We start from the raw sequence: 25803 nt of genomic DNA, 5'->3' as shown, positions 1-25803 counted from the left end.
ATCTTAGGCTTTTATGAGTCCTGCACTTCACACAATAACAACCATTATCCCTATCCAAATCTGGAGGAAAGGATTCTTCTCTTTCTTAGAAAAATGAAGGATTTTTTTTTTTTTTGTTTAAATTTAGCAGTTTCCACACCACAGAAGGGTGTGGAAATGACACTCGAGTAACCCCAATACAGTCACAAATTCCAAGCAGATGAAAGTCCATATTTCTGCTACCAGCCAGAGAGGGAGTGTGCCCAGAACACAGTCCCCATCGGGGAAGCCCAGTTCATCTGTACCAGGGTTCCTTCTCCTTATCCTCCCTTCTGCTAACACATGCACTGAGCAACTCCCTGGACAGATGAGCCATTTGAAATCAGGATTCCAGGGAAGGATGTCTGTGATCAGGCACTGTGGTCATTAAATCTGGGTTGTGCTGAGAAAACCAGGCTGGGAGGAAGCAGCCCATTGTGCCCGCGAGTGGGAGGTTAGGACCAGATCCCCCAGCTGGCCCTGATGGCAACACTGGGCCCGGAATGAGCACAGGTGAGTGAAGCAAGGCCATGGTACTCAGGGAGCCAGGGAAAGTGTGCTTATAAAAGGGGACCTCTAAGCCAGGCACGGTGGCTCACACCTTGAATCCCAGCACTTTGGGAGGGCGAGGCGGGTGCATCACCTGAGGTCAGGAGTTTGAGACCAGCCTGACCAACATGGTAAAATTCCATCTCTGCTAAATACAAATAATTAGCTGGGCGTGGTGATGGACACCTGTAATTCCAGCTACCTGGGAGGCTGAGGCAGGAGAATTGCTTAAATCCGGGAGGCAGAGGTTGCAGTGAGCCAAGATCGAGCCATTGCACTCCAGCCTGGGCAACAAGAACAAAACTCTGTCTCAAAAAAACAAAAAACAAAAAGAGGGACCTCTAACAGCTGCCTGGCTGTCTGTGGAGCAAGGGCGTGATGAAGACCCCCCTCCCTTGTATTTGGTAAATTTGGAACCCCCGCCTCAACCGCACACCTGAACACAGGGAGCACTTCCTTCTAGCTGTGCAGACCTCAGCACTGCTGAGCCCACCCTCTCCCAAATGACCAAAAAGGCTGTGCCATCCATCTCCCTGTATCTATGCCACAGTGCTATACGACACATGTAAATACTGCACATCCCGCCAACAGCCAGGAGAAAAAGATCCTCGTCCAAAACGAGAACACTTTTACTTTCTTGTTTTTTAAAGCAATTGGGAGAGTGTCATCATTTTCTTATAAGGCACCCCTTATGGAAATCTAGAACAGAATCCAACTTTGAACTGTAACTGTAGACAGAGAGAATGTAAAGAAATCCCAGCAACTCACTTTGAGGAAGGGCCATCTTTGATCCACCTTGCAAATTAAAGACAAAAAAAGTCAGGTTAATTTTTACATTAAGGGACAGAATTAAGTATATTCCTTGTTTAATAAAAATGCAAATTTCTTACTTCCTGTCTTGTGGGTCCAAGGCACAGAAAATCACACTGTTGACGGGGTAATGCCTCCGGAAGAAGAGCCTGTTGGGACACAGGGCAGAGAGGATGGCTCCTGTTACTGGGGCTTTTGAGAGACCAGGGATTCACTGGGCGGGCTCTACCATACAGGAAGATTCTTGCAGCAGAAAACGTTTTATACTTTTACTCGTCACTTGGAGAGAAGAAAGTGTGGGCTCATTCAAAGTCAACAGATGTCATGAAGTTGGGCAGAAAGGTTGTCACCAGTAGACGGAAGCACCACACGGGCCGAAACTGCCAGCTGTGTGGAAGGTGGGAATGATGTCAAGAAGCCCTAACAGGCCAGGCGTGGTTGCTCACGCCTATAATCCCAGCACTTTTGGTGAGTGGATCACCTGGGGTCAGGGGTTCAAGACCAGCCTGGCCAACTTCGTGAAACCCTGTCTCTACTAAAAATACAAAAATTAGCTGGGCATGGTGGTATGTGGCTGTAATTCCAGCTACTCGGGGGACAGAGACAAGATAATTGCTTGAACCCAGGAGGCGGAGATTGCAGGGAGGCAAGATCGTGCCATTGTACTCCAGCCTGGGCAGCAGAGTGAGACTCCATCCCCCCTCCCCCCACTCCCAAAAAAGAAGCCCTAACAAACTGGAAAAGCTGGTGGGTGTGAGATGGACACAAGCAAGCCCCTCCAGCTCTGCCAGACACTGCTGGCTGCAAGGTTGTAAGGAAACCACTAACAGCCTCCACCTCCGAGCCTCGGTTTCCTCACCTGTGAAAAGAGGATCACAATACCAGCCCACTCTTTCCACAGGACAGACGCCCGTCAGATGCAGTCATAGATCTGAAAGCACTGAGTGAATGGTAAAGTGCTGTGCATGGTACGTTCTTTAGAGAAGGGCTCCACATGGTCACTAATACGACCCTCATGGAGACCTCCATCCAGGCTCACCTGCCAGCCCTCAGTCACTGACATGACCACCTGGGGCATCCTCCTCCGGCTCACCTGCCTAGCCCTTCCTTCCAAGAGTGCTATCCACCCAGTCCACACGGACCCCAAAGGACACCATCTCAACACTCTGCTGTGTCCAGGCTGGGCCAGTCTGGCTGGCTTTGGGGTCAACCCTCTCCTGGGAGTGACTCTGCACTGGCACAGGGTAAAACTCATCTGGAGATGAAGGGAGAGGCCAGGAGACAGATAAGGGCAGAGGCAGAGCCTGGGGGTGCTTCAATGCCAGGTTGCAGCACCAGCAGGCCCTCTCAAACAGGTGCATTTGTTGGTGAGAAGATGTGCTGATTGTTGGTGAGAAGATGCCCCTTTTGTCCAGAATAAGCCAGTCTGAACTCTCACTCTTACAATATGAAAGATCTGTACTGATGTGGACATGACCCATCTCCAGGGAGTATAAAGAATGCAGGGAAACTAAAGAGACGCAGAAAAAAAGATAACCCTGACAAGAGCACATAGAACAGATCTTATGAAGAAATAACAGCTCCCCCAAGGGCAGCAGGGAGGAGGGAACAGTCAACATTGTGAGGGACCTTAAGGAGCCCAACCTTGACCCTGAGTCTACCATGTAGTCAAGCTATGCCTCCAGACCCTGAGTCCACCATGCAGCCTAGCCATACCCCCTGACCCTGACCCTCAGTCCACTAGGCAGCCTAGCCATACTCCTGACTGTGAGCCTGAGTCCACCAGGCAGCCTGGCCATGCCCTGAGCCTGACCCTGAGTCCACTAGGAAGCTGATTCACATCCCAGACCCTAGGTCCACCATGTAGCTCAACTATGCCCCTAACACTGACTCTGAGGCCACCGCGCAGCTTAGCCACACCCAACGGAAACCCTAGGTGAGCTGTGTAGCTCAGCCATGTCCTAGACCCCAAGTCCACTGTGTGGCTGAGCTATGCCCAACACACCCTGAGTCCGCCGTGCAGCTGGGCCATACCCCCGATTCTGACCCTGAGTCCACCAGGCAGCTGAGCCATGCTTAACCTGGACCCTGGGTGAACTATGCAGCTGAGGCATGTTCCCAACCCTGATTCCACCATGCAGATGAGCCATCCCTCTGACCCTGACCCTGACCCCGCCACACAGATGAGCCACACCCCTGACTCTGACCCTGAGTCTGCCATGCAGATGAGCCATGCCCCTGATCCTAAGTCTACCATAAAGCCAAGGCACAACCCTAACTCTGAGTCCACCAAACAGCAAAGCTATGCCCCCTGACCCTGACCATGAGTCCCTCACACAGCCAAACCATGCCCTGGACCCTGAGTCCACTGTGCAGCTGAGCTGTGCCTATGACCCTGACCGTGAAAACACAGTGGGGCTGAGCCACGCACCTGACCCTGACCTTGACCTGAAAACACAGTGGGGCTAAGCCATGCCTCTGACCCTGACCCTGACCCTGAGAGCACAGTTGGGCTGAGCCACACCCCTGACCCTGACCCTGACCCTAAGAGCACAGTGGGGCTAAGCCACGCCCCTCACCCTGACCCTGACCTGAGAACACAGTGGGGCTAAGCCATGCCCCTGACCCTGACCCTGACAGCACAGTGGGGCTGAGCCACACCCCTGACCCTGACCCTGAGAGCACAGTGGGGCTAAGCCACGCCTCTGACCCTGCGTCTGCCACACAGGGCACTTACTGAGTGCCCTTTTCATTTGAAACACTAAACCTTGAAATAGGTATTTTGGTGCAGGGCTGAAATATGAGAGCATCAAGCATTGGGACCTTGCCCAGTGTCATCTGCTGGTCTGTGTCGGGGCACTGATTGGGTCTGACCAGCAAAGCCCAAGTTCTGCTTTGTGCTCCTTTTCTTAGCAGGTGAAGGGTTATGAGCGAAACCTGTCGCACTCACTTGTTCCTGAAGCTATGGAGAGGAAGATCCTGCCTTCAACCTCCCAGGTGGTTTGAGCAGATCATGAAAATGTCCTGCTCCTAGGCATGGGGGCCCTGCTAGGGGAGCATCCTGGGAAAAAAACCAGGCTGGTGTTAGTGTCCCCTGCGGACCTGTCTGCTGTGACGGTTCCCACCATCGTGCGGCTGCCACGGTTGATGCCAACATGCCTCCTCAACTACACAAGACAAAATAATTGCATCTGAAATGCTCTGTTCCCAGGCCGCAGGCTCCACTCAGGGATGGCATTCTGGGGGGAAGGAGAGAGGAACAGGCCTGTGGCTGCTCTGTCCCATGCTCGTGCCAGGCGTTCAGTAAAGGTCCGCGGCAGGAGCAACTGCTCCAGCACAGCTGGCTCAGTAACAGCTCTGACCAAAGTCACTGGAAATTGGCCAAAGGAAATAGTACATATTGAAGTCATACTCTCACCTGAAAGGAGAGGACCCTCTGTGAAAACAACAGGTTCCAGGACCAACGGATTCTGATCGTAATATCAGTGTTTTTAAGTAACTGGGTTAAAAAGGTTTTTTTACGTTTGCAAATTATGTGTGTATGTGTGTAATTTTAAAACACCAAATGTCTTTTTTTTAAAAAAAAATTTTACTGATTTCTAAGAAAAATCACCTTCAGAACAAATGTTAATCGTTTCTATGTGGTTCCCAGGACCTGTTTAATGACAGAAAAAAGCCTAGACAGACGCTGGGTTACTGACAGTCTCAAGGATGGCTAACGATTTACCTGGATGACCACTCACACTAGGGAAGGGCAAGAGGAAGGTGACAGCCCCACCCCTGCTGACGGCTCCTGCCTCCCTCCGGGCACTCACTTCCTCTGATTGTCTGTCAGGGTGATGCCCTGGGCTGACACCTTGAAGTGCACGACGGTGGACACAGGGGGTGGCTCCTGGACCAGGGTGATGCTCAGGGCCTTCTGGATCGCCTGGTGGCCGGTGAGGGACTCCATCTCCACAGAGTTCAAGTACCACACGTTGCAGGCTGGAAGACACCAAGCGAAACACGGGTTAGTTGCAACTGTTGGGACAGGCATGTCCTGTTAACACACTGTCAGTTGCTGATGTGCAAACCTCGGGTTTACTAATGACTCACACATGTGGCCTGTCCTGTCTGCACGTAAGGCCAATGGCCTTTGCTGCTCCTAGTTCTGAAAGCTGCTCCTAGGTCTGAAAGCATGAACAGTGAGTGCTCCAAGGGTGCACTTGTTCCCGTGTCAAGGCAGAGAGGAAGCGAGTTACTAGAGCAAAGCAGACGCGCCTGATGTGGCTTTGCCTTCCTCCCAGCCAGAAGGAGTTTCCCATTCACCCTGCAGCAATATAAAACCCTCAAGTCCCAGGTGGAGCCCAAGGCACCTTCTCTGGTCTCAGGGTGGGTCTGGACAACAGTCACATCAGCATGAAACCCCCCTCCTTCTAGGTAAGGAGCCCCCGAGAAACATCTGTGAGGGAAGCATGTGTCCTGGAATCCTGGTTGCCAAGAGAAGGAACGGCTTGCAGTGAGCTCAGAGAACAGACTGTAAAGAGCCAGTAAGTGGCCCGGCCTTGCTAGTGTCCTGGCTCCTTGTGCTGCCAAGGGAGGGCTGTGGGTCTTGTCCCCGCCCACTTCCTCTTGGGGGAAGGAAAACGACTGGACTCCACAACCCTCCTCTCCCTTCTAGCCTGTGACCCTGCAGCTCAAACACAAGGACACATGCGACTTCGGGCCGTGGGTGAAACTGAGGTGTTCCGAGACATCCAGGCTCGGCCTGCAGCTCATTCGCTGAAGGAAACCAGGCCTTCTCCTGCCCAAAGGCTGAGTAGGCTTCCTCCTGAGGAAAAGAACTGCTCTCCCACACTCGCCCCTGTCTGCTGGATACAAGTCCCTCGATGTGAGCATGTACGTATCTTACTTCCACGGTAAAGGCCTCTAAAGTTTCACTAACAGAAAAAGAGTGCTTTCCCCACGGTCTACAGCAAAGCATCCCAGCACTCGGATGCACGGTCCGCGCTGGGTGGTGCTGCCTCCCTCGACCGTGTTTGCCTGGGGGAGGCAGGCCTATGGAGCAGCACCATCTTCTCTTTGCCTTGGAGTCTGACTTTCCGGAAGCAGCAAGGCCCATGCCTACTGGCAGGTGTTTCGGCAGGTGTGTTGGTAGATGTTCTGATAGATGTGCTGGCAGGTGGCCTGACGGGTGGGCTGCAGGGTGCACTGACGCACAGGCGCACAGATGGGCTAGGATGTCCCTGGGTGTCAGAGCGCAGGGTCACCTATGAGTTGCTGGGCAATCCTTTCTCTCCACAGCAAAGGCTATTTTGTTTAGAGCTGAAGACACTCTGAGGAACTGAGCCCATTTTTGATAACTTGGTGATATGGTTTGGTTGTGTTCCCACCCAAATCTCATCTTGAACTGCAGCTCCCACAATCCCCATGTGTGGTGGGAGGGACCCGGTGGGAAGTAACTGAATCATGGGGGTGGGTTTTTCCCATGCTGTTCTCGTGACAGTAAGTCTCACAAGAACTGATGGTTTTATAAAGGTCAGTTTCCTTGCACACACTCTCAACTGGCACCACGTAAGATGTGTCTTTGCGGTTCCTTCGCCTTCTGCCATGATCATGAGGTCTCCCCAACCATGTGAAACTGTGAGTCCATTAAACCTCTTTTTCTTTATAAATTACTCAGTCTTGGATATGTTTGTATGAACATCATGAGAAAAGATTAATATACTTGGTGATATTTATCAGGTGAATCTGAAACACCTAGAGGTCCCACTTCTAAGGAGATTGAGAAAGGAAGTATTCAATAACCACATGGGATAGCTAACCTGCAGAGAAAGACATCTGTGCCACATATTCATTATATTCCCATTATAGTGGGAAAGACCAGAAACACACTAGAAATGAGAGAGGGGTAAAATGGGCCCCCTCAGTGGAATACCACACAGCCAGCAAGCAGTAACCAGGAAAATCACACGGCAGCATGGAGAGACGTCATCAGCAATCATCGGGAAAAGCAGAATAAAAGCCACGTCTGCTGTGATTAGAATGGGAAAATAAAAAGCATGTGTGTATACAGGCAGGAGCTGCGAGGGAGCCTGGAGAATTCAAAACAGACCTCGTGATGGGGACAGCCTGTCTATGATTTTACTGGCATTACTGTCATGCTAATCATGCGGTTATGAAAGAGAGAAAAAAGGGGAAATTTTGACCTAACTTACTAGGAAAATTCCACAAAACTGGCACAATCTCAACCAGTTCACACAGAACCACAGCTGCCATAGCCCAGACCCATACACTCTTGAGAGAGTCATAAATGGCTTTCTGACGAGGAGCAGTCCTGCTGGCTAGATTTTGGTAGGAATTTGCTGTTTGGGGAATCTCTCCCCCTAATGCAGGAGCTATGTCATCAGTTCTCAAAGGAGAGAAGAAAATGCTGCCACTAGGGTGGCTGTTCTATGGAGGGGACACATCAGCCAATTAACACCAGGTGCCCCAAAGCCTCTCTCCAGCAGAAAACAGGCATGCCTGCGCCTGCCTGAGGGTCGATGCTGTGGCTGTCCAACTGCACCTGGCCCAAGTGCTTGTGCCAGAGGTGAAGATTAGGTGCCCGCTGAGAGTTACCAGGAAGGCGTCCACCAGACCCATGGCATGGAGCTCTGTCAATTGCTAGCTAATCTGGGAAACAGACTTGATAACACAGAACCAAGTCTGGGGCCCACATGTGGGAATGGTCCTAAGGCAGCAATCCAGAATTCAGAAAAAAGGACATGATGCAGAAAAATGGTCACCTAAGCATTGTCTGTGGTATTAAAAACCAGAAACATGCTAAATGAATAAGTATAAGGAGGTGAATTACATGCAGGTCCAGATGGACATTGTGTAGCCATGAAAAATAAGACCTGCATTATGTTTGTAAAATCCACGGGTAAACTTATTAATCTAAGAGACGAGAAAAGAATCATACATGCAGCATGACTCCAAGTACAAGGAAAAAGGCAGCCTATGATTGGATCTGGTTGACATCGGGAGTGCTTTTTGGACTGGAGAACGCTGAACCTGCTGTCCACCCTTCCTCCCAATATTCGGGGACTGAATAGCAGTAACATCTATCATTTTTTCCTTTACTTATGTCTTCCATTTTTAAAATTTAAAGAACATATATGACTTTATTTAAAAATATATATATACGTACCATATGCTAAAAAATGCAACCACAACATTTCTGGGAAATCTATTATAAGACTAGTAAAAAGAAATGTCTTTCTTTTCAGGATTATATTATATTCCTCTGCTTCAACAAGAAACAATTAAGAACTGAGGCTTAAAACACAAACCGAAATTGTTTTAGAGATTGGAACAAAGGCATAATGGCCTTAGTATCAAATGAAAAGGGATTAAACTGGAAAAAATTAAAAGCTTATATTCATCTTTGTAAGTTGTCTGACTGCTAATATTTCTGAGTCTCAGCTTCCTCTATCTTTATAATGTGGAAATTGGACGTGATCATCTCAAAGAATACTGCACATCCAGGAGTCTAGGACTCTAAGCGAATTAGGACAAGAGATGAAGTTCAGTTTAGGAAAGAAAACTAAATTGTTGGAGGTCATCAGAGATTGCAATAGTTCCACCATCTTGCTACAGTGGTTGCTCTGCGCTGATTCTAAACACTTACAGCCAGTCCTCCAGGTGAAGACGGCACCAGCTGAGGGGTGGTCACTGTGACAGCCTCACTCCTCTGGTGACAGATCTGCTGTCCTAGTTTCGTGACTTGGAAATGGGGTTAATGTAATGGACAGCAAACATTCGCAGCTGTCAATGTGTTTTAGAAATGACATTTTTAAAGAAAAAAATGCTCAATATATAAATGCCCAACTCAGGTAATTAGACACAAGCTCAAAGTTCTGAGTGAAGTCCGTCTGACTCTAAGAAGACCCACCCTTAGAAAAAAATTGGAGTGTTTGATACATTTCATATGTAATTTTAAAAGATGGGAAAATGTACTTAAAAACGATAAGGCAGGATAGAAGAGAAAGTTTAAATATCTAAAAGCAAGCACTATTGGGATGCACTGTTACGATCAACTAAATTCACCGAATTCATCTATCAATGCCACACTTACTGAGTGACTGTAGGATAACCAGAAAGCTTAAGAACAAAACTGAAACACTGCTCATGATGAGAAGGTACTAAATCAAAAGAGCAGAAGGCACAGATGCGTGTGCCCTAGTGCTACCATATAGGGCTGAATGGGCAGGGTTGTGTCTCTAAGAGGATATGGGCATGGCTGGACGTGGGAGCTGAATGCCAGGCCTGGATCTGCCACTCAGGAGCCAGGGCTGTCATGATGGGATGACAAGACACTACATGCACAGGCCCTGTGGGTGGAAGAGAGGAGCCAACAAGCTGGGCAGGACAACTACTCTGCGCCTGCTGCCATCACCAGTCTTCAATGCTTTTCTGAACACTGCCAATGCATATGTTGTGATTTAAAAACCACTAATCAAATGTTTTCAAAATTTCAAATAACACTTTCAAAAGATGTGACTGACACAATTAAATCCATCAGAGTAGATCTGGTTTCAGAGCCCCGTCTTCTCAGTTGAGAGTGAGTGCGCTGCTCATCAGAGAGGTCTGCAGTGAATTCCTGCATCCTCCTGGACGCTTCGCTGGGACCCACAGACAGGGTCCACTGTTACTTTAACAGGAGAAAGCTAAGAACCATGATGGGCTCCAGGGACCCCCTAAAACAGATTTGGGGGCTGTGGTCCAGGACCAGCCCAGGCCCAAAGATGGGATCTAGAGCTCACAAGGGAAAGGGTGAGGTCAGCTTCCCAAGAAAGGCCATTCCTCTTGGGCCAGAAAAACACTCCCACGGCACTTTCAATGTCCTATTCATTTCATCTTTTCAACTGCTATGTGTGGAAATATTATCACCCCCACTGACCAGATACAAACCTCAGGTCTGTGAGGCTGAGTGATTTGCCAGAGATCAAAATCCTCAGTGGCAGAACGTGCCCTGAAACCCATGACCACAGCTACACTTTTTATTTTGGAGCTTCGAGCTTTAGCATACTTGCAATTTGGGGCAAGCTATTTTCACCTTTACTTTGGCCACAGATAACTTATTATATAAGGAGAGTCTAAAATGACTTAAACACTATAAACATTCCATTCAAAACAAACCAATTTTACTTTAGCTAGGTAACAGACACAGTGATATATAATTTTACAGAGGAAAGCTACATAGAAGAATAATACAAATTGTAGAGAAAATAAGAAAAGGCCTGCATATTTCATACAGCTTCCTTGTGGAGTTACACCTGTAAAATAATCTGCAGATACATGAGGTGCAGAATGGAGGTATTTCTAGTCCAATCTTCTCCCAGACTCAGAAATTCCCTCCCCAACATTTCTGAAAGTAAATACCTACCTTGCATAAAAAACTTCCAATGGTTTTGAAACTCAAGGTTTGAAAGTCAGCATGCCCCACTGTCCTCTCTCTGTCCCTCCCTCAAGGCCACAGAATCACAAGAGCCCTATGGTGTGTGGTTTGTTTATAACCTTCTTACACTGGGGCCACTAGGAATGCATCTAATGCTGCAGAAGCAACCTGGCCTGGAACTAATGAGTGATTACAGAAAGATTGCTGGATACAAGGTTAATATACGAATGGTCAATTGCTTTCCTAAATACCAGCAATAAACAAGTAAACTGTGAAATTAAAAACACAATACCATTTACATTAGCACCTCCCAAAAGCTACTTACATTTAAATCTAACAAACTATAGACAAGATCTGTATGAGGAACACTATAAAACTCTGATGAAAGACACAGAAAACTAAATAAATGGAGAAATATTCCATATTCATGGACAGGAGAACTCAACTTTTGTCAAGAAGACAGTTCTTCCTAACTTCATCTATAGATTCAAAGCAATCTCAATCAAAATTCCAGCAAGTTATTCTGTGGATATTGACAAAGTGATTCTACAGTTAATACAGAAAGGCACAGGACCAAAAATAGCAAACACAATATTGAAAGAGAAGAGCAAAGTTAGAGGAATGATACTATTTGACTTCCAGGATTACTATAAAGCTAAAGCAATCACGACAATGTGATATTGGTGAAATAACAGATAGGTGAATTAAAGAATTCAAAAGTAGACTCACATGACCATAGTTAACTAATCTTTGACAAAAGAGCAAAGGCAATACAACTGTGAAAAAACAGATTTTTCAACTAGTGGTACAGAAGCAACTGGACATCTGCAGGCAAAAAATTAAAAAATGAATCATGACACAGACCTTACATCCTTCACAAAAATTAAATTAAAATGGACCCTAGACTTAACAATACCTTGAGAATAACATTAGAAAAAAATCTAGCTGGTCTTGTGTTTGGTGATGACTTTTAAGATACAATATCAAAATCACAATCCATAAAATAGGAAATTGATAAGCTGGATTTTATTAAAATCAAAAATTTCTGCTCTGTAAGAGAATGAAAAGGTGAGCCATGAAATGGAAGAAAATATTTTCAAAATGCCTATCAAGTAAAGGACTAGTTTCTAAAATACACAAAGAACTCCTAAAATTTAACAATAAGAAAACAAAATCCCAATTAAAAAAACAGGCCATAGACCTCTATGAATACCTCACCAGAGAAGACATACAGATGGTAAATAAACATCTGAAAAGGTGCTCCACATTGTAAGTCATCAGAAACAATGAGATACTACTACGCCACTATTAGAAAGGCCACAATCCAGAACACTGGCCACACCAAATTCTGGCAAAGATGTGGGGCAACAAGAACTCACATTCATTGCTAATGGGAATGCAAAATGGGACAGCCACGTTGATAGACACTTTGCCAGTACCTTATAAAACTAAACACACTCAGCCGGGTGCCGTGGCTCACGCCTGTAATCCCAACACTTTGGGAGGCCGAGGTGGGTGGATCACAAGGTCAAGAGATAGAGACCATCCTGGTCAACATGGTGAAACCCCGTCTCCACTAAAAATACAAAAAATTAGCTGGGCATGGTGGTGCGTGCCTGTAATCCCAGCTACTCAGGAGTCTGAGGCAGGAGAATCGCCTGAACCCAGCAGGTGGAGGTTGCGGTGAGCCAAGATCGTGCCATTGCACTCCAGCCTGGGTAACAAGAGCGAAACTCTGTCTTAAAAAACAACAACAACAACAAAAAACAGAAAACTAAACACACCCTTACCATACAATCCAGGAATGCACTCCTGGCATCCACCCACAGGAGCTGATAACTTACATCCATTCAAAAACCTGCACATGGGTGTTTACAGCAGCTTTATTCATTACTGCCAAAACTTGAAAGTACCCATGATATCTTTTAATAGGTGAATCAGTTATTGAACTGGTACACTGAGACAATGAAATATTTGCTGCTAAAAAAAAATATGAGCTATTAAGACATAAAAACACATGGAGGAAACTTAAATGCATATTACCAAGTGAAAGAAGCCAACCTCAAAAGGCTATTAGCTATATGGTTTCAACTATATGACAATTCTGGAAAAGTTGAAAATATGGAGACAATAAAAACATGAGTGGTTGCCTGGGGTTGGTGGGGGAGGGAGGATGAACAGATGGGCACAGAGGATTTTTAGGACAATAAAATAATTCACTATAATATTATAACGGTGATTACCTGTCATTATGCATTTGTCCAAACCCATAGAATGCAAGACATCAAGGTGAACCTAATATAAAGAAACTAGGGACTTGGGTGATGAGGCTGTGTCAATGCAGGTTCATCAACTGTAACACGTGCACTGCTTTGCTGGGGCATGTTCACAGCATGGAGGCTATGTGTGTATATGGTGTATCTCTGTACCTTCTCCATTTTAATGTCAATCTGTCACTGCTCTAAAAAAAGAAACTTTATGAATACATTTTTTTTAAGTGACCTGCTCTTTCTGGCGAGCTGGTTCTTGGGTGTTGTGTGTCTCACTGGGATTGCTGGTAGTGTAGGTCAAATCGTTGACTCATGCCAAGTGACTTGTTGACTCACGTCTCTGGAACATTTCTACATTTACAGCTGCTGAGACAGGTCACCCACATCCTGTCTTACTATATTTTCCCCCAAACTAAATCCAGGGCTTGACATTTATTCCACTGAAGTTAGTCTTGCTCAAGTCAGACTGGCCCACGAAGCCCTGGTCGATGTCCCAACAATTGCACCCCACCCAGCTATATGCAAGTTTCTATAAAAGGAAACCTCCTTCAGGGCTCGCAGGAAAGAAAGAAAACCTGAATAGTCAAAGTGCAAAAGGAAGTTGTGTCCCTGAGTCCTTTTTCTCCCCAGTCCCCAGATCTGGAAACAGAGCTGCATTTACTGACCTGCCCCCTGCTTCAACAGCTCAGCTGCTGAATTGGCTGCTGTTTGTGGAGAATTTTCTGCTATTTCCTCCAATGGATCTGTAGGGAGGGGCAAGAAAACATAGAAATGAGTTCTGCTCCTGACCAAGAATCCTCATGACAAAGTTAGACAACCTGATGACAGAATTCCCAGATGGTGACATGCAATGGTTTTGCAGAGTTGAAAGTTTCCCTTTGGGACAATAATCTGACCCAGAGAAACCATGATCACATTCTGAATGAAAGTAGAGATGGGCCGGGTGCTGTGGCTCATGGCTGTAATCCCAGCACTTTGGGAAGCCAAGGAGGGCGGATCACGAGGTCAAGAGATCGAGACCAGCCAGGCCAACATGGTGAAACTCCATCTCTACTAAAGAATACAAAAAATTAACTGGGTATGGCACACGCCTGTAGTCCCAGCTACTTTGGAAACTGAGGCAGGAGAATTGCTTAAACCCAGGAAGCGGATGTTTGCAGTGAGCCAAAATCGTGCCACTGCACTCCAGCCTGGCACCTGGTGACAGAGTGAGACTCTGTCTCAAAAAACAAAAAAAGGAAGTAGAGATGACAAGGCCTAACAAAATATTTTTCTAATCACTGAATTAGTCATATGAATAAAGACATTTTGAAAGATAAATCACATTTACGTATATATTAAGTTAGATCATTTTTATGTGAAGTCATGACTTCTTAGGAAAACTGGGACATATGGTCACGTCGCCCTGATAGGCTGTGGGTGTTGTTCATAATTGTATTACAGATATTGTCTAACAAACATAAAAGTAAAAAGAACATTGCATCCATCACCTAAGTTCAACAACATCAACATTTTGCCCACTTCGTAGAAACAGAAAAATCCAGCATCAATGACCCTGAAGACTTCTTTGTCTGAGCATTTTGTATTTTTCAGCTACAGAATTTTTGCTCTATAGAAACCTTTCATCAAAATCCACGATGTAAAGCTATCTGGGAGTCGTCAGTTGAAGCAGAATCTCCTCTTCTCTCCTTGATTTGGGTGAACTCGTCCTTTTCTTGGGTTCAACCATGAGTACATGAAAAAGCCTCCAGTCTGAGTATTTTTCTCCATGGATCTTTATGGATCTCTGAAACCAGTGGCCTTGACTATAGACAATCAACACAGAGCCAGACTAGCACTGAGGACCTGAGGCCTTACCTCTCTCTGGGATAAGCAGCTTGCATGGCAAGGCCAAGGGCGTGATGGAATGCTGGCACACCAAGGCCGTCAGGCTCCCTGCGAAGTGGACAGACAGCAAACAAGAGTCAACAACCGCTGTAGGTGTTGTGTGCTCACTTTATCAGCTGGAATGAAACTGATGCAAAGGCTGAGCCCTTATCTTTTTAGCAACCAATATGTTAGATTAGTGTGCAGCTTTGTGCAAAAAGCTTCAAAGAAGTAACAAGTTCCTAAAGATGGTTGAGAGGTAAGGAAAGGGAACTGCTGACCACTCTTATAATGGACACATCATTACCAAGTTACAAAGACTAAAGCACACAGTTTGCTGGATCTTGAATCGGGAGGGCTGAGATCCAGCCAACTCCAACTTATATACGTGGCCGGCCATATATATTGCCCCTGCACAATGCTTCCTAACAAAGCTCTAATAGCAATGATGCCTAAGGCTGCACTGTGCTTTGTGTGGCTGGCTCAAGCCATCTTTCCAACAAGCTCATGAGGTAGGGAAGGCTCCCAATTGCAGGGAAGGCAGGGTGCTCTGTTGGGAGCTCTGTGCTGCTCCTTGTGCCTGTGGGATAGGGTCACACTGGGGCTCCAACCTTCTCAGGACTTATCTGCCTGCCAACTAGGACAGAATCTTATTGAAGTCTGTAATTCCTACTTCTGGTACAGTGCTTTTCATATGTTTGGTTTTGACAAAGCTTCTAAGAACAATTTCAAATCTAGCTTATCTTAAAGACAATCATTCAGATCAGTGGAATTTCAGAACTGGGGACTGAACGATGAGTAAACCACCACAAGAGTGATGGTCCCAAACCTCAGGTTAGCGAGCAGAGGGAATACAGGCCTCACGAGTTCAGAACATGGATGGCAACCTCTCAAGCGACTTACCGAAATATGGTTCATTCGAGCACCCTTTCAACCGCACTCCCTTCGGGGTACACTCGATCAAAAAGTGCCGAACGAGTTCATTGGCCAGATCTCCAGCTGGGGCAAGAAATTTAAAGAAAGAAGAATTTTTTGAAAATGGGAGCATGGGAGAATTTGAAAGAGAGAGCACTAAAGCCAGGAGACAGTGGAAAAGGCTCTTCTCTGAAGAGTCCAGCCACTGTGCAAGAGGCTGCCAAAATCCATCTTCATCCTAGGAATGGTAACTGGGCTGCAGGATGGCCGGATGAGCACAGGCTAGGTCAGATACAGGGCAGGAACCCCTGCAGTGACAGTGTGGGGGCTGGAGAGGTCCCTTGGGAGAGAGGCCCTCAAACATTCTGCAAGAATCCCCAGTGAAGGGAATGAGCTTGCAGCTAAGAAAGAGGATCATGAATCTCCAGCTGCATCCCCTCTCAAAGAGGAGAGATGACAAAGGCTCAGACAGAAGATGATACCTAGAATGAATCGCCGAAAAGAGCTGGAAAAAGGTCAGTCTCCCAGGTGGAATTTAACAAGGAGCTTGAGTCTGCAAAACCTTCCAGAAAGCAAGCACTCAGCTGCACAGGAGAAGCACTCTACCACGTTGCTATTAATAGTAAACAGTACATCTGCTTCAGGCCAGCCCATGAGTCCAAAGAGAAAACACATCATAAAAAGCCACTGAATGGCAAAACTGTCTGAGAGTGGAAAAGTACAAACAGCATAACCAAAAGAACAAGAAGCCACTGCCCCCTGCTAATGAGTCCAACAGACCTTTACAGTGTGCTGTATTTCTGTGTTCCAGGGCCCCCTTCATCACCCTCCATGGGAGCCTGTCTGCCTGAACTTCTAGTATTTTGGATGTTGGAAACCTCCTGGCAGCAGGACCCACTGGAGTTGGGCATGGTCCCCAGTGCCTTGCCCACAGTAGGTTTCCAAAGGGTGTTCATAAACATGACAAACGCTGGGCCTGATGGGTCATGCCGGTAATCCCAGCACTTTGGGAGGCCGAGGCAGGCAGATCACTTGAGGTCAGGAGTTCAAGATCAGCCTTGCCAACATGGTGAAACCCCATCTCTACTAAAAATACAAAAAAAAAAAAAAACCATCAATAAACGTGACAAATATCACTGTGTCAGCATTTCACAAGGCCAGTAAAGCTTGCAGCAAAGGAAATGATCAGCTTCTATAAAAGGTTGTGCTGAATTAAATGGGGATAAGAACACATTGCCATTCAGTTGTGGGAGGAAAATGATGCCTGGCTTTCAAACTGAGAAGGACACCAAGCATGGGTCTGGATGCCACTTGTGAGAAATGGCTCGGTGGGAAGTCCTTCTGTCCAGGGCTTTCTGGAGAACACCATCCAGAACGTCCCTAGCTGTCCCATATCCAGGTTACCGGAGGTGGGACGGTACATGGCTGTGCTCTTTATGAACTGGTAAACTATTTGCTCAGACCTGTCCTTGGATTCTGAAATCTGAATGTCAAATCCAGGGTAGCGTGAAGACACAGCAGCCAGATAAGATTTCACCCAGAGGCCACCAACAATGCTGGGTTTCCTGAAGTCTGCTATTCTAATATCCCCTATTTTGTTGCCTTGATCTTAAGATTCGAATCCAAAGTCTGTCTGAAAGGCAGGATGCATGCACAGAGGTAGAATCAGTTATACACTGTCATCTAGATTCTAAAAAGATAATGCATGCAGAAATGTTATTTGTCCTTGCCTTAAAACTTTACACAGAAACCAAGGAGCCAAGCAAAACCCAAGAGCTGCCATCCACCACTCCTGCTCTCACAATAATCTCATCTCTGCAGACTCGCCAGATGCTCTTGGTCCTGAGACCCTTTTTCCTGCCATCATTATTCAGTTTGCTTCCAAATAAGGCTTGAACACTCCTCAACAATCAGGTCGAATTCAGCTTTCCAGCTACAAAAGCCCTTATTTCCACTTAGAAGCAGCATGTTGTTGGGCTTTTTAAGCTGGAATTCTGGATGCTGGAAGATCCTACTTTTCAAGAATTATCTGTTCTTTCTCCCCTACACACCTTCTCTCCACTTCACTTCAAGACACTCAGTATCCAGAGGTTTCAGGACTGAGCTTTGACTGAGCCCGAGATCCTTCCCAGCCTCACTCCTCACACCCCTTCCACTCTCACACCGTCACCTGTGCCAAAATGAACCCATCAATGTTTCTGGAAACGCCACAGACCTGCCTGAGGCTAGACCGCCTGGCAGCCAAATCATACATTCCACAGGGTGTAACTCCAAGGCGATTTTCTCCAGGAAGCATCAAGCAGAGGTTTTATCCAAGGATTTGGATAAATCCTCTCAGACACTAGGCAAAGAGCATGAGCGAACCACGTGGGTGTCTCACTTTTCTGTAAACACAGGGAGTTTAAAATCTGAGCCGCTTCTGATTTCCCCACTTCCAGTGAGTCAAGTTGCCCTTACAAGGAACCAAGGACCTGCAATGTCCCCTCAGTCCACAACTTCCACCTGGGGAGACAGGGAGAGTGAAGGAATAGCTTCCCTTGACTTAGAGTTTGTGGTATGGTAGCACACAAAGACGACTATCATGGGGGAAAAACAGCAAGGGGAGAAAAAGGGTGAAAAAAAGAATAAACTGAAAATAGGGGCATGCTGGCAAGGTTGTGGAGAAAACGGAACGCTTTTGCACTGTTGGTGAGAGTGTAAAACAGTTCAACCACTGTGGAAGATGGCGTGGCGATTCCTCAAAGACCTAGAGGCAGAAATACTGTTTGACCCAGCAAACCCATTACTGGGTATTATCCCCCCAAAAACAGAAATCATTCTATTACAGGTTGGTGCAAAACTCATTACAGTTTTTTGCCATGAGTTTTAATGCAAAAAGGATTCAGGCAGGCATAGTCTTTTATCCGCACTGGAGATCATCTCATGACGCTTATTCCAGTATCACTTTTAATCCATCTAAAAATACCCTATTGAGTAGAGACACAGGAACAGTGCGTGTAGTGTGCTAGTTTTCATATACAAATGTGTGTCTGCCTGCATTCTCCAGGTCGTCAGTGAAAAGACACACACGAATCTACTCCAGATGGCTGCCCAAGGGAGGTGACAGGGTAATGAGGGAAGTGGAACCGAAATGGAAGCAAAACAGACTCCGTGATGCCTTCTCCTATGGTTCTAATTTTTGAACAATGAAATGAATTACCTATCCGAAACAAAAAAATAAAATAAAATAAAATTTACAAATTAATGTTCTTTCTTCAATAAGGTAAATACTTTGTAACATACACCTGAAAAAATAAATACTAAGAATAAAATTTGTGAGTATTGTTAAAGTCATCTATCTCATTAGCCTAACAATAAACGAACAGAGCTTCTCTGTGGATGGGTCGAACAGATCAATAGGGAGTGGTAACCTCACCTTTCTTGTTCAGCTGCAGGACTGAAGGTGGGGGCGTGGCCACCTTCATGGCCAGGCCATAGGCCCCTCGGAAGGAATGACTGTCTCTAACGATGAATGAGCCTGGCTCCTTGTCCTTCAACATGGCAATGGCTGGAGAAAGGGAGGAGAAAGACATGAACGTCTGCCAGGTAGACAAAGGTCTGTGCCCACTTAAAACCTTGGGATAGGTCCTCTTCCCCTTACTCTTTGCAAAAATTGAGTCAGTGGGGACCTGGTCAGGATCCCGTTGCTTGGCTGGAAGAACAACGTGTCGGTGCAGTTGAGGGACCCTCAGGGAGGTCTCTGTGCTGTCGTGTATGCTTCATGTGTGGGCCTGCCTGTGAGGAGGCAGAAGAAACAGGAACATCCCTCTCTTTAGCTAGTCTGAGGTGCCAAGCACTGTCCTGGGGGCTGCCCGTGGAAAAACACAGGAATTTCTGTTAATCCCTCAACACCTGTGACATCCAAATGATGGTCCCCATCTGACATTCCAGGAGACCGAGGCTCATGTTGAGTAAGAAACAGAACCAGGTCCAAATATACACAAATGGAGGAAGCTGGCAGTGGGAGGGAGGCTGTCACAGCACACCCTGCCGCTACCTGGACGTTGCCCCCTGTGGCATTTTTCTTAAAGATTTTAGAACATGGACTCTTTCAACAGCATGAAAGGAAAGAAGTTTCCAATTACACTTTCTGATGATAAAAAAGGGCATACCCAAAATGTTATTGAAAATTTATTACAAATTCTGAGATTCAACAAGGAAATAACAAAATAGAGGTGGCCCTCTATCCCGTGGCTCTGTGGCTGACGTGGCCAAATGAGCCCAGCCTGGATGAGGCTGAGGACACCTTCCCCATGTGCCTGCCAACCCAGGGCCCTGCACGATGGGTCACCCAGCTTCCTTGGTGAGAGCGGGAGGCATTCGGCTAATCAGAATCATTGCTTCAAAAAACCTCTCCCCTTCTTGATCATAATCTGGCATTTCCAAGTCACATCTCATGACACAGGAAAACGATGAAGTGGGTTAGGGTGATAGTAATTTCAACTTGATGCTGCCAAGACAGGCTAGAATGTTCCCTGATAACTAGACTATGTCTCAGAATTTCTTTTCTAGACATTTATTCTTTATTTTAAAAAACGGGGGAAACTGGGGATTTAGAGTATAAAGTTAAACATAATTACAGCCATGGAAATGCTGCCTTTCTGGAATGCCAAAGGCTCTGTCTGGAAGCGATCAGGGCGCAGAACATAAACCAGTAAGTGGTGGGATGCCCCCGGCATGCCTCAGTCAATATTTCCCCGGCACACTTCCACATAGAGGCCCCTCACGCCCCTTGAGGCCAGGCCGGACCCACAGCCAGGGCATCTGTCTGGCCTCAGGATGAAACGAATGGTTTCTTTTAGACAATTTTCAATGCCCTGCACTGTGGTCCCATGTGCAGGATGAGGTCACAGGGAGGAGCTCAATATGCCCCTGGGGATGAAGCAGGAGCTTCTGAACTGCACACAGGGCAAAGATGGGCAGGTAAACACAGACAGGCTCACTGTGCATGCCCGAGACTGCTGGGAGCACCAGCCAGGCCTGCAGTCACCCACACAAGGGATCCACAGGCTAGGAGGGGGCCCCTTCTGGGGCAGGGCATGGGCCCTGGGAATAAACCCTGAATCCTGGTGCATGTTTTCTCACAGCATATTCTATAAACTTGGGGGCTGAACATGTATTACTTTTTTTCGATTTTTAATTTTTATTTTTTTGAGACAGGGTCTCTCGCTCTGTCACTCATACTGAAGTGCAGCGGTGCAATCATAGTTCACTGCATCCTCAACCTCCTGGGCTCAAGCGATCCACCCACCTCAGCTTCTAAAGTAGCTAGGATTACACACATGCACCATCACACCCAGTTAATTTTTTTTTCTTTTTTTTAATTTTTGGTAGAGACTGGGTCTCAGTATATTGCCCAGGCTGGTCGTGAACTCCTGGGCTCAGGTGATCCTCCCATCTCAGCCTCCCTAAGTGCTGGGATTACAGGCGAGAGTCACTGTGCCTGGCCTTTTTTTTTTTTCTTCCAAAGTAAGACAAAAGATCACTTACATTTTTTTCAACCGTAATATACCTCAGAGTTTGTTTTTTTTGGTCATGGTTTTACTTCCCCGTGGTAAATAAAGCATTGAAGCCTCATGGGACTGATACTTTGGGCAAATATTGGTGGCAGCGGAGGGAACATGGGTTTTGCTCCGCCCACTTCTCCCCAAGCTCCGCCCACTTCTCCCCAAGCTCGAGGGAAGCACAGAGGTTGCCTGGGGGCCAGGGGGCTGCACTCTCCCGCACAGGTAATGGGAGTTTAAAAGGAGAGTTTTAAACCCATTGTTTTTCCAAACAGAAGTGGGCTGGGGAGCTGGTGTGCTGAAGTTGCAAAATCGAGCAGCCACACACTGCACATGGCAGCCACACACTTCACCCTGGCACTGGCATCACATTCCTCGCCTAGAGATGGACGTAGGGGGAGGGGAGGCAAGTCAGTCTCTTCTCACCGTCTCACACTGTCTCGCCCTTCAACGAGTAATTTCACAGCATTCAGAGAAGCAACAACCCACAAGTACAGCTGGGACAGTAGTATTTAATTCCCATTTTACTGTAAGGCCCTCTTCTCCTCCTGAAGTATTTTTTACGTTAGCTTTAGGAAATCTCAAGGAATTAAATATGTCACAAATTGCACTCCCAAAGAGGCTATCTGGGTGTTTTGTTTTTTTTTTTTCCCTGCATCCCCCTGAAATGTCACCGTAGCTTTTCTAGGAAAAGGCCCATCTGACAGTTAAAACCCAAATAAATGACACCCATGGGCAGCCTTCTGTGTCAGACTGCACAGGTCTCTTCCATATAAAATATGTAGAAAATGGAGGAGGTTATGCTTTTAGAGCTTAGCTGGAAAAACCAACACCCGATGCACGTTAGCCATCCTGAGATGGGGTCCTCCCAGCAAACCTTCTACAACGTATGCTGAAGACCAGGCACATGCCAACAGCAGCCCCTACACGTACTGCACATCTACATCCACTTATCCTGCATCTACCAGTGCCAGCAAGGGCAGATGACTGCCACACAGCACCATGGCAGTCCCCCATGGCAGGCTCGAACCTCGCTACCCTGCTGAGGAATCCAGCAGTGTGCTCCAACCCAAATGTGTCTGTTTCAGATGTCCCCTGCTTCAGTGACATTGCACAAGGAGAGAAGGGGGCATCTGGCCCCACGCATCGCCCTGTTCTAAAAGACGGCACCAACAGAGTGGAAGAATCTTCTAGGACATGGTGCTGGATAAGCACCTCTCAATCTGGCCAGCTGGAGGAGGTGCTGAGTTACTGGAGGCCACAGTCATCGGGATTCTTGAGACAGAAGCAGGGCCTGGGTGGTGGCAGCAGGCACACAGCATCCGGCCGCAGCCATGGTGAGCAGCATTTCACAAAGCCCAATTCAGGGAGATGAAGGTCTTTCCAGGCCAAGGGCTTTTTTTCTCTCTTTTCCACTTAAAATGACAATCGCTTCTTTGAGATCATAAGAGATGCACATTCTTACCATTTCTATCATCTACATAATTGAATAGCAGAATTTCAGTGGAGAGCTGGACAGTGCTATTTTTCTGCCACTCAGCTATTCATCTCTAGGCATTCCTGAGGCATCTTCAGAAGAAGAGAGCTTGATTTTCTTCTGAAGTGGAGATAAAAGGGCATAGAGTAGCCAAGCGGGTCTCCTGCTGACTGCGGGCAGCTTGTCATTTCTCACTGCTTTAAACCACCCGGTTCCCTCTCTTACTCCAGCCTCCACCAGGCGGCCGCTAGGAATCTTTTCAGTTCCTGGGATTCCTGACTCCATCTTCCAGGCACTGGAGGCACAGCCCCGCCCTCTTGCCAGGCACACACTATCTTTTCTGAGGTATATCCCAGGAGCAACAAGCTCTTTGCACTGCCAAAATGAGGGATCCAGAGGAAGGTACGCTCAGCTGAGACACAGCCTCCAGGGAGGAAGGCCGTCTGGCAGCCAGGGAGGCATCCCGTGAATTCTGCTCATGGCCCAGGGGCTGCCTCCGGACAGGGCTGCCCAGAAGAGCTTGCCAGCCCTTCTCTCCTGTATCTCTTCTATTCATGCTCTGGTAAAAACCAATGCCTCACTACATGGCTCAAAACTATTAATAATTTCAAACTGTAAAAGACTGCCTGACACTCTACCAAGCAGAGAGATGTTCCGCCTGGTTTGTGTGTGAGGAAAGCGGTTTAGCCCACAGCCAGTTCTCATTGCTAAGTGCTCACATAGGTGTTCACCAACACACAGTGTCCCTGACTTCTCAGAGCAGGGCGTCTCTCCTGCTTCCTCACCCCGTCCTCTGTGGCTTCATGGAGATGCAGGACAGTGTGTCTCCTCCTCACAGTCAGCAGTTGTGGGTTGGCATCACTGGCAAGCCACTGGCTGGTGCAAGCAACCAGAATTACACCCTACACCCTGGAATGCTCATGGCTCGGGCCCATTCCTCACCAACTCCCTCATTAGTAGCGAGTTTTCCCCTATAAAAACTTAAAGGTTGTAGCGATTCCCCAGGAGGCATGGAATAATATGCGGGCCCTGCTCTAACTCAATCCATACCAAGGCCGCGGTTGTCTGACATTCCCACTGCAGTGCCCATCCGCACTCAAGGCAGCTATGCGGGTGGCGGGACAGATGCCCAAGGAGGCCCACATCCTCCCTGCGTACCTTGTTCTCTTGAAATATCCGCCTTGTACCAGAATTTGGAAGTGTCTTGAACAAATTTCACGATCACAAGTTTATCACCTGGAATATCTGCAAAGCAAAATTTAAAAACAGTGACTGTGAGGGGCACTTCTCTCCTTGCAACCTCTCATCTGCTGTGACCCCAGAAGTCCAAATCCCATGCCAGGGGCAAGCAAGCAGAGGATGCCCTAAGGAAAGGTATTCTTGCCTTTGAAATGACTGAGCTGGAGCAGGCAGTGACTGTCTTACAAGGCAAAACAAAACAACAGGATCCTTGGATCAGACCTCTGCAATACTTTTTTTTTTTTTTTTTTTTGAGACGGAGTTTCGCTCTTGTTACCCAGGCTGGAGTGCAATGGCGCGATCTCGGCTCACCGCAACCTCCGCCTCCTGGGTTCAGGCAATTCTCCTGCCTCAGCCTCCTGAGTAGCTGGGATGACAGGCACGCGCCACCATGCCCAGCTAACTTTTTGTATTTTTAGTAGAGACGGGGTTTCACAATACTTTTTAAGAATACGTGGAAGGTAGGGAGGACAGAGAGCAAGGCTGGTGGTGTTTAACCCATAGACTACATCGCTTCTTATGCACTTGAAATACTTCATAATTATCTTTCGGATGAATTCATTTAATCTGAAAAGGAATTTGTTCTTTACAGAAAGCCATGGTCCCAAGTGAAATGGACCATAGAACCACTGCAAATGTCTGCACTTTCTACAACTGGAAGGAAGCCAAGGTGGCCAAACAGAGAAGTCAAGGAGAGTGAACCAGAGGTCTGGGCCAGTGCTTGGCTTTGGGAGAGGAAAATGGAAAATACCCCAACGGCTCGGGATCTTCTCTCCAGGTGCCCAGCGCAGCACTAGAGATGTGCCTGCACCCCAGCTCAGTGGCAGGTCTCAACCCTTCCTTTCCTGAGTGAATGGACTGAGGGGCCCTTCCACCTGCCGGAAACACACCTACCTGGCAGAGGCGAGGCCACTTCTGAAGTCTTGGTAAAGTCCGGAAGGACATTTGGGAACGGGATGCTGATGGTGCTCCCGCTGTGGGGGCTGGAGAAGCCACTGGAGGAGGGGGAGACTGAGCCTAAAGAACGATCCCCCTCCGAGGCCCGCTTCTTCTCAGGGAGGGGCGGCTGCCCGGGTAGGGTCACGCTCTGGCCCTGCAGGCCTGGACTGTGGCGGCCGCTGTGTCCAGGCGCCACCGTGAGAAAGCTGTGGGACAGGAAGCCATTGTCAGCCCCTGTCGCTGTCAGCGGGATGCCCGGGGCCGGTGATGCTCCGTGAGAATTGGCCAGCAAGGTCCCCAGGTCCTCCTCGGGGAGAAGGCCACTTCCCACTGGGGCAGTGCCAAAGCCCAGGAAGGCCTGGCTGCTGGGGGGCGCCAGGGAGGCCGGTGGCTGTGCCAGGGACAGCTCATGGCTGTGGAAGGAGGCCTGGAGCTCTGCCGGTGGGAAGGAGGGCAGCACTGGGGAGTCCTTGCTGACACCGGAGAACTCAGCGTTGAGGGGACTTCCGGTGGGCCGGCAGCTCCCCAGCAGGGACACCGCGGGCTTGGGGCTGCTCTCCACCCACTGGCGTTCAGCAGAAGAGGAGCTGTTCGGAAGACAAGCCAACCAAGACAGCACGTAAGGCACCAAGAGACACCTGAAGACCAGCAAGCGCCCCCCACAAGGGGAGACAGGGATGGGGAAGTGGGTGCCCGGGCCCTCCAGGCAGCACAAGAGGTATTTTCCAGACTATATGCACTAAGGCCCTCTCTGAG

At 47.6% G+C, this 25803-nt stretch overlaps 1 protein-coding gene across 11 annotated transcripts in view; it reads right to left on the bottom strand.

Annotated features, from left to right (window-relative positions):
• TNS3 (tensin 3) overlaps positions 1–25803 on the bottom strand; it is a 313618-nt gene that overhangs the window by 3476 nt on the left and 284339 nt on the right. For 10 of the 11 annotated variants that reach the window (XM_074379714.1, XM_003930795.4, XM_010341376.3 and 7 more), the window contains 9 exons: positions 25003–25634; positions 24028–24114; positions 19265–19396; positions 15838–15933; positions 14926–15003; positions 13734–13811; positions 5193–5361; positions 1458–1526; positions 1336–1362 (listed from right to left, as the gene is read on the bottom strand). In XM_074379714.1, coding sequence (XP_074235815.1) covers positions 1336–1362; positions 1458–1526; positions 5193–5361; positions 13734–13811; positions 14926–15003; positions 15838–15933; positions 19265–19396; positions 24028–24114; positions 25003–25634 — 1368 coding nt within the window. The remainder of the gene's footprint in view (positions 1–1335; positions 1363–1457; positions 1527–5192; positions 5362–13733; positions 13812–14925; positions 15004–15837; positions 15934–19264; positions 19397–24027; positions 24115–25002; positions 25635–25803) is intronic. The other variant, XM_074379719.1, reaches the window with a different exon arrangement.

The sequence above is a fragment of the Saimiri boliviensis genome, chromosome 10 (assembly GCF_048565385.1).
Source record: "Saimiri boliviensis isolate mSaiBol1 chromosome 10, mSaiBol1.pri, whole genome shotgun sequence".
In the NCBI taxonomy this organism is placed as follows: domain Eukaryota; kingdom Metazoa; phylum Chordata; class Mammalia; order Primates; family Cebidae; genus Saimiri; species Saimiri boliviensis.
The sequence above is the reverse complement of the archived record's forward strand: the minus strand, read 5'-3'. Positions and strand labels throughout refer to the sequence as shown.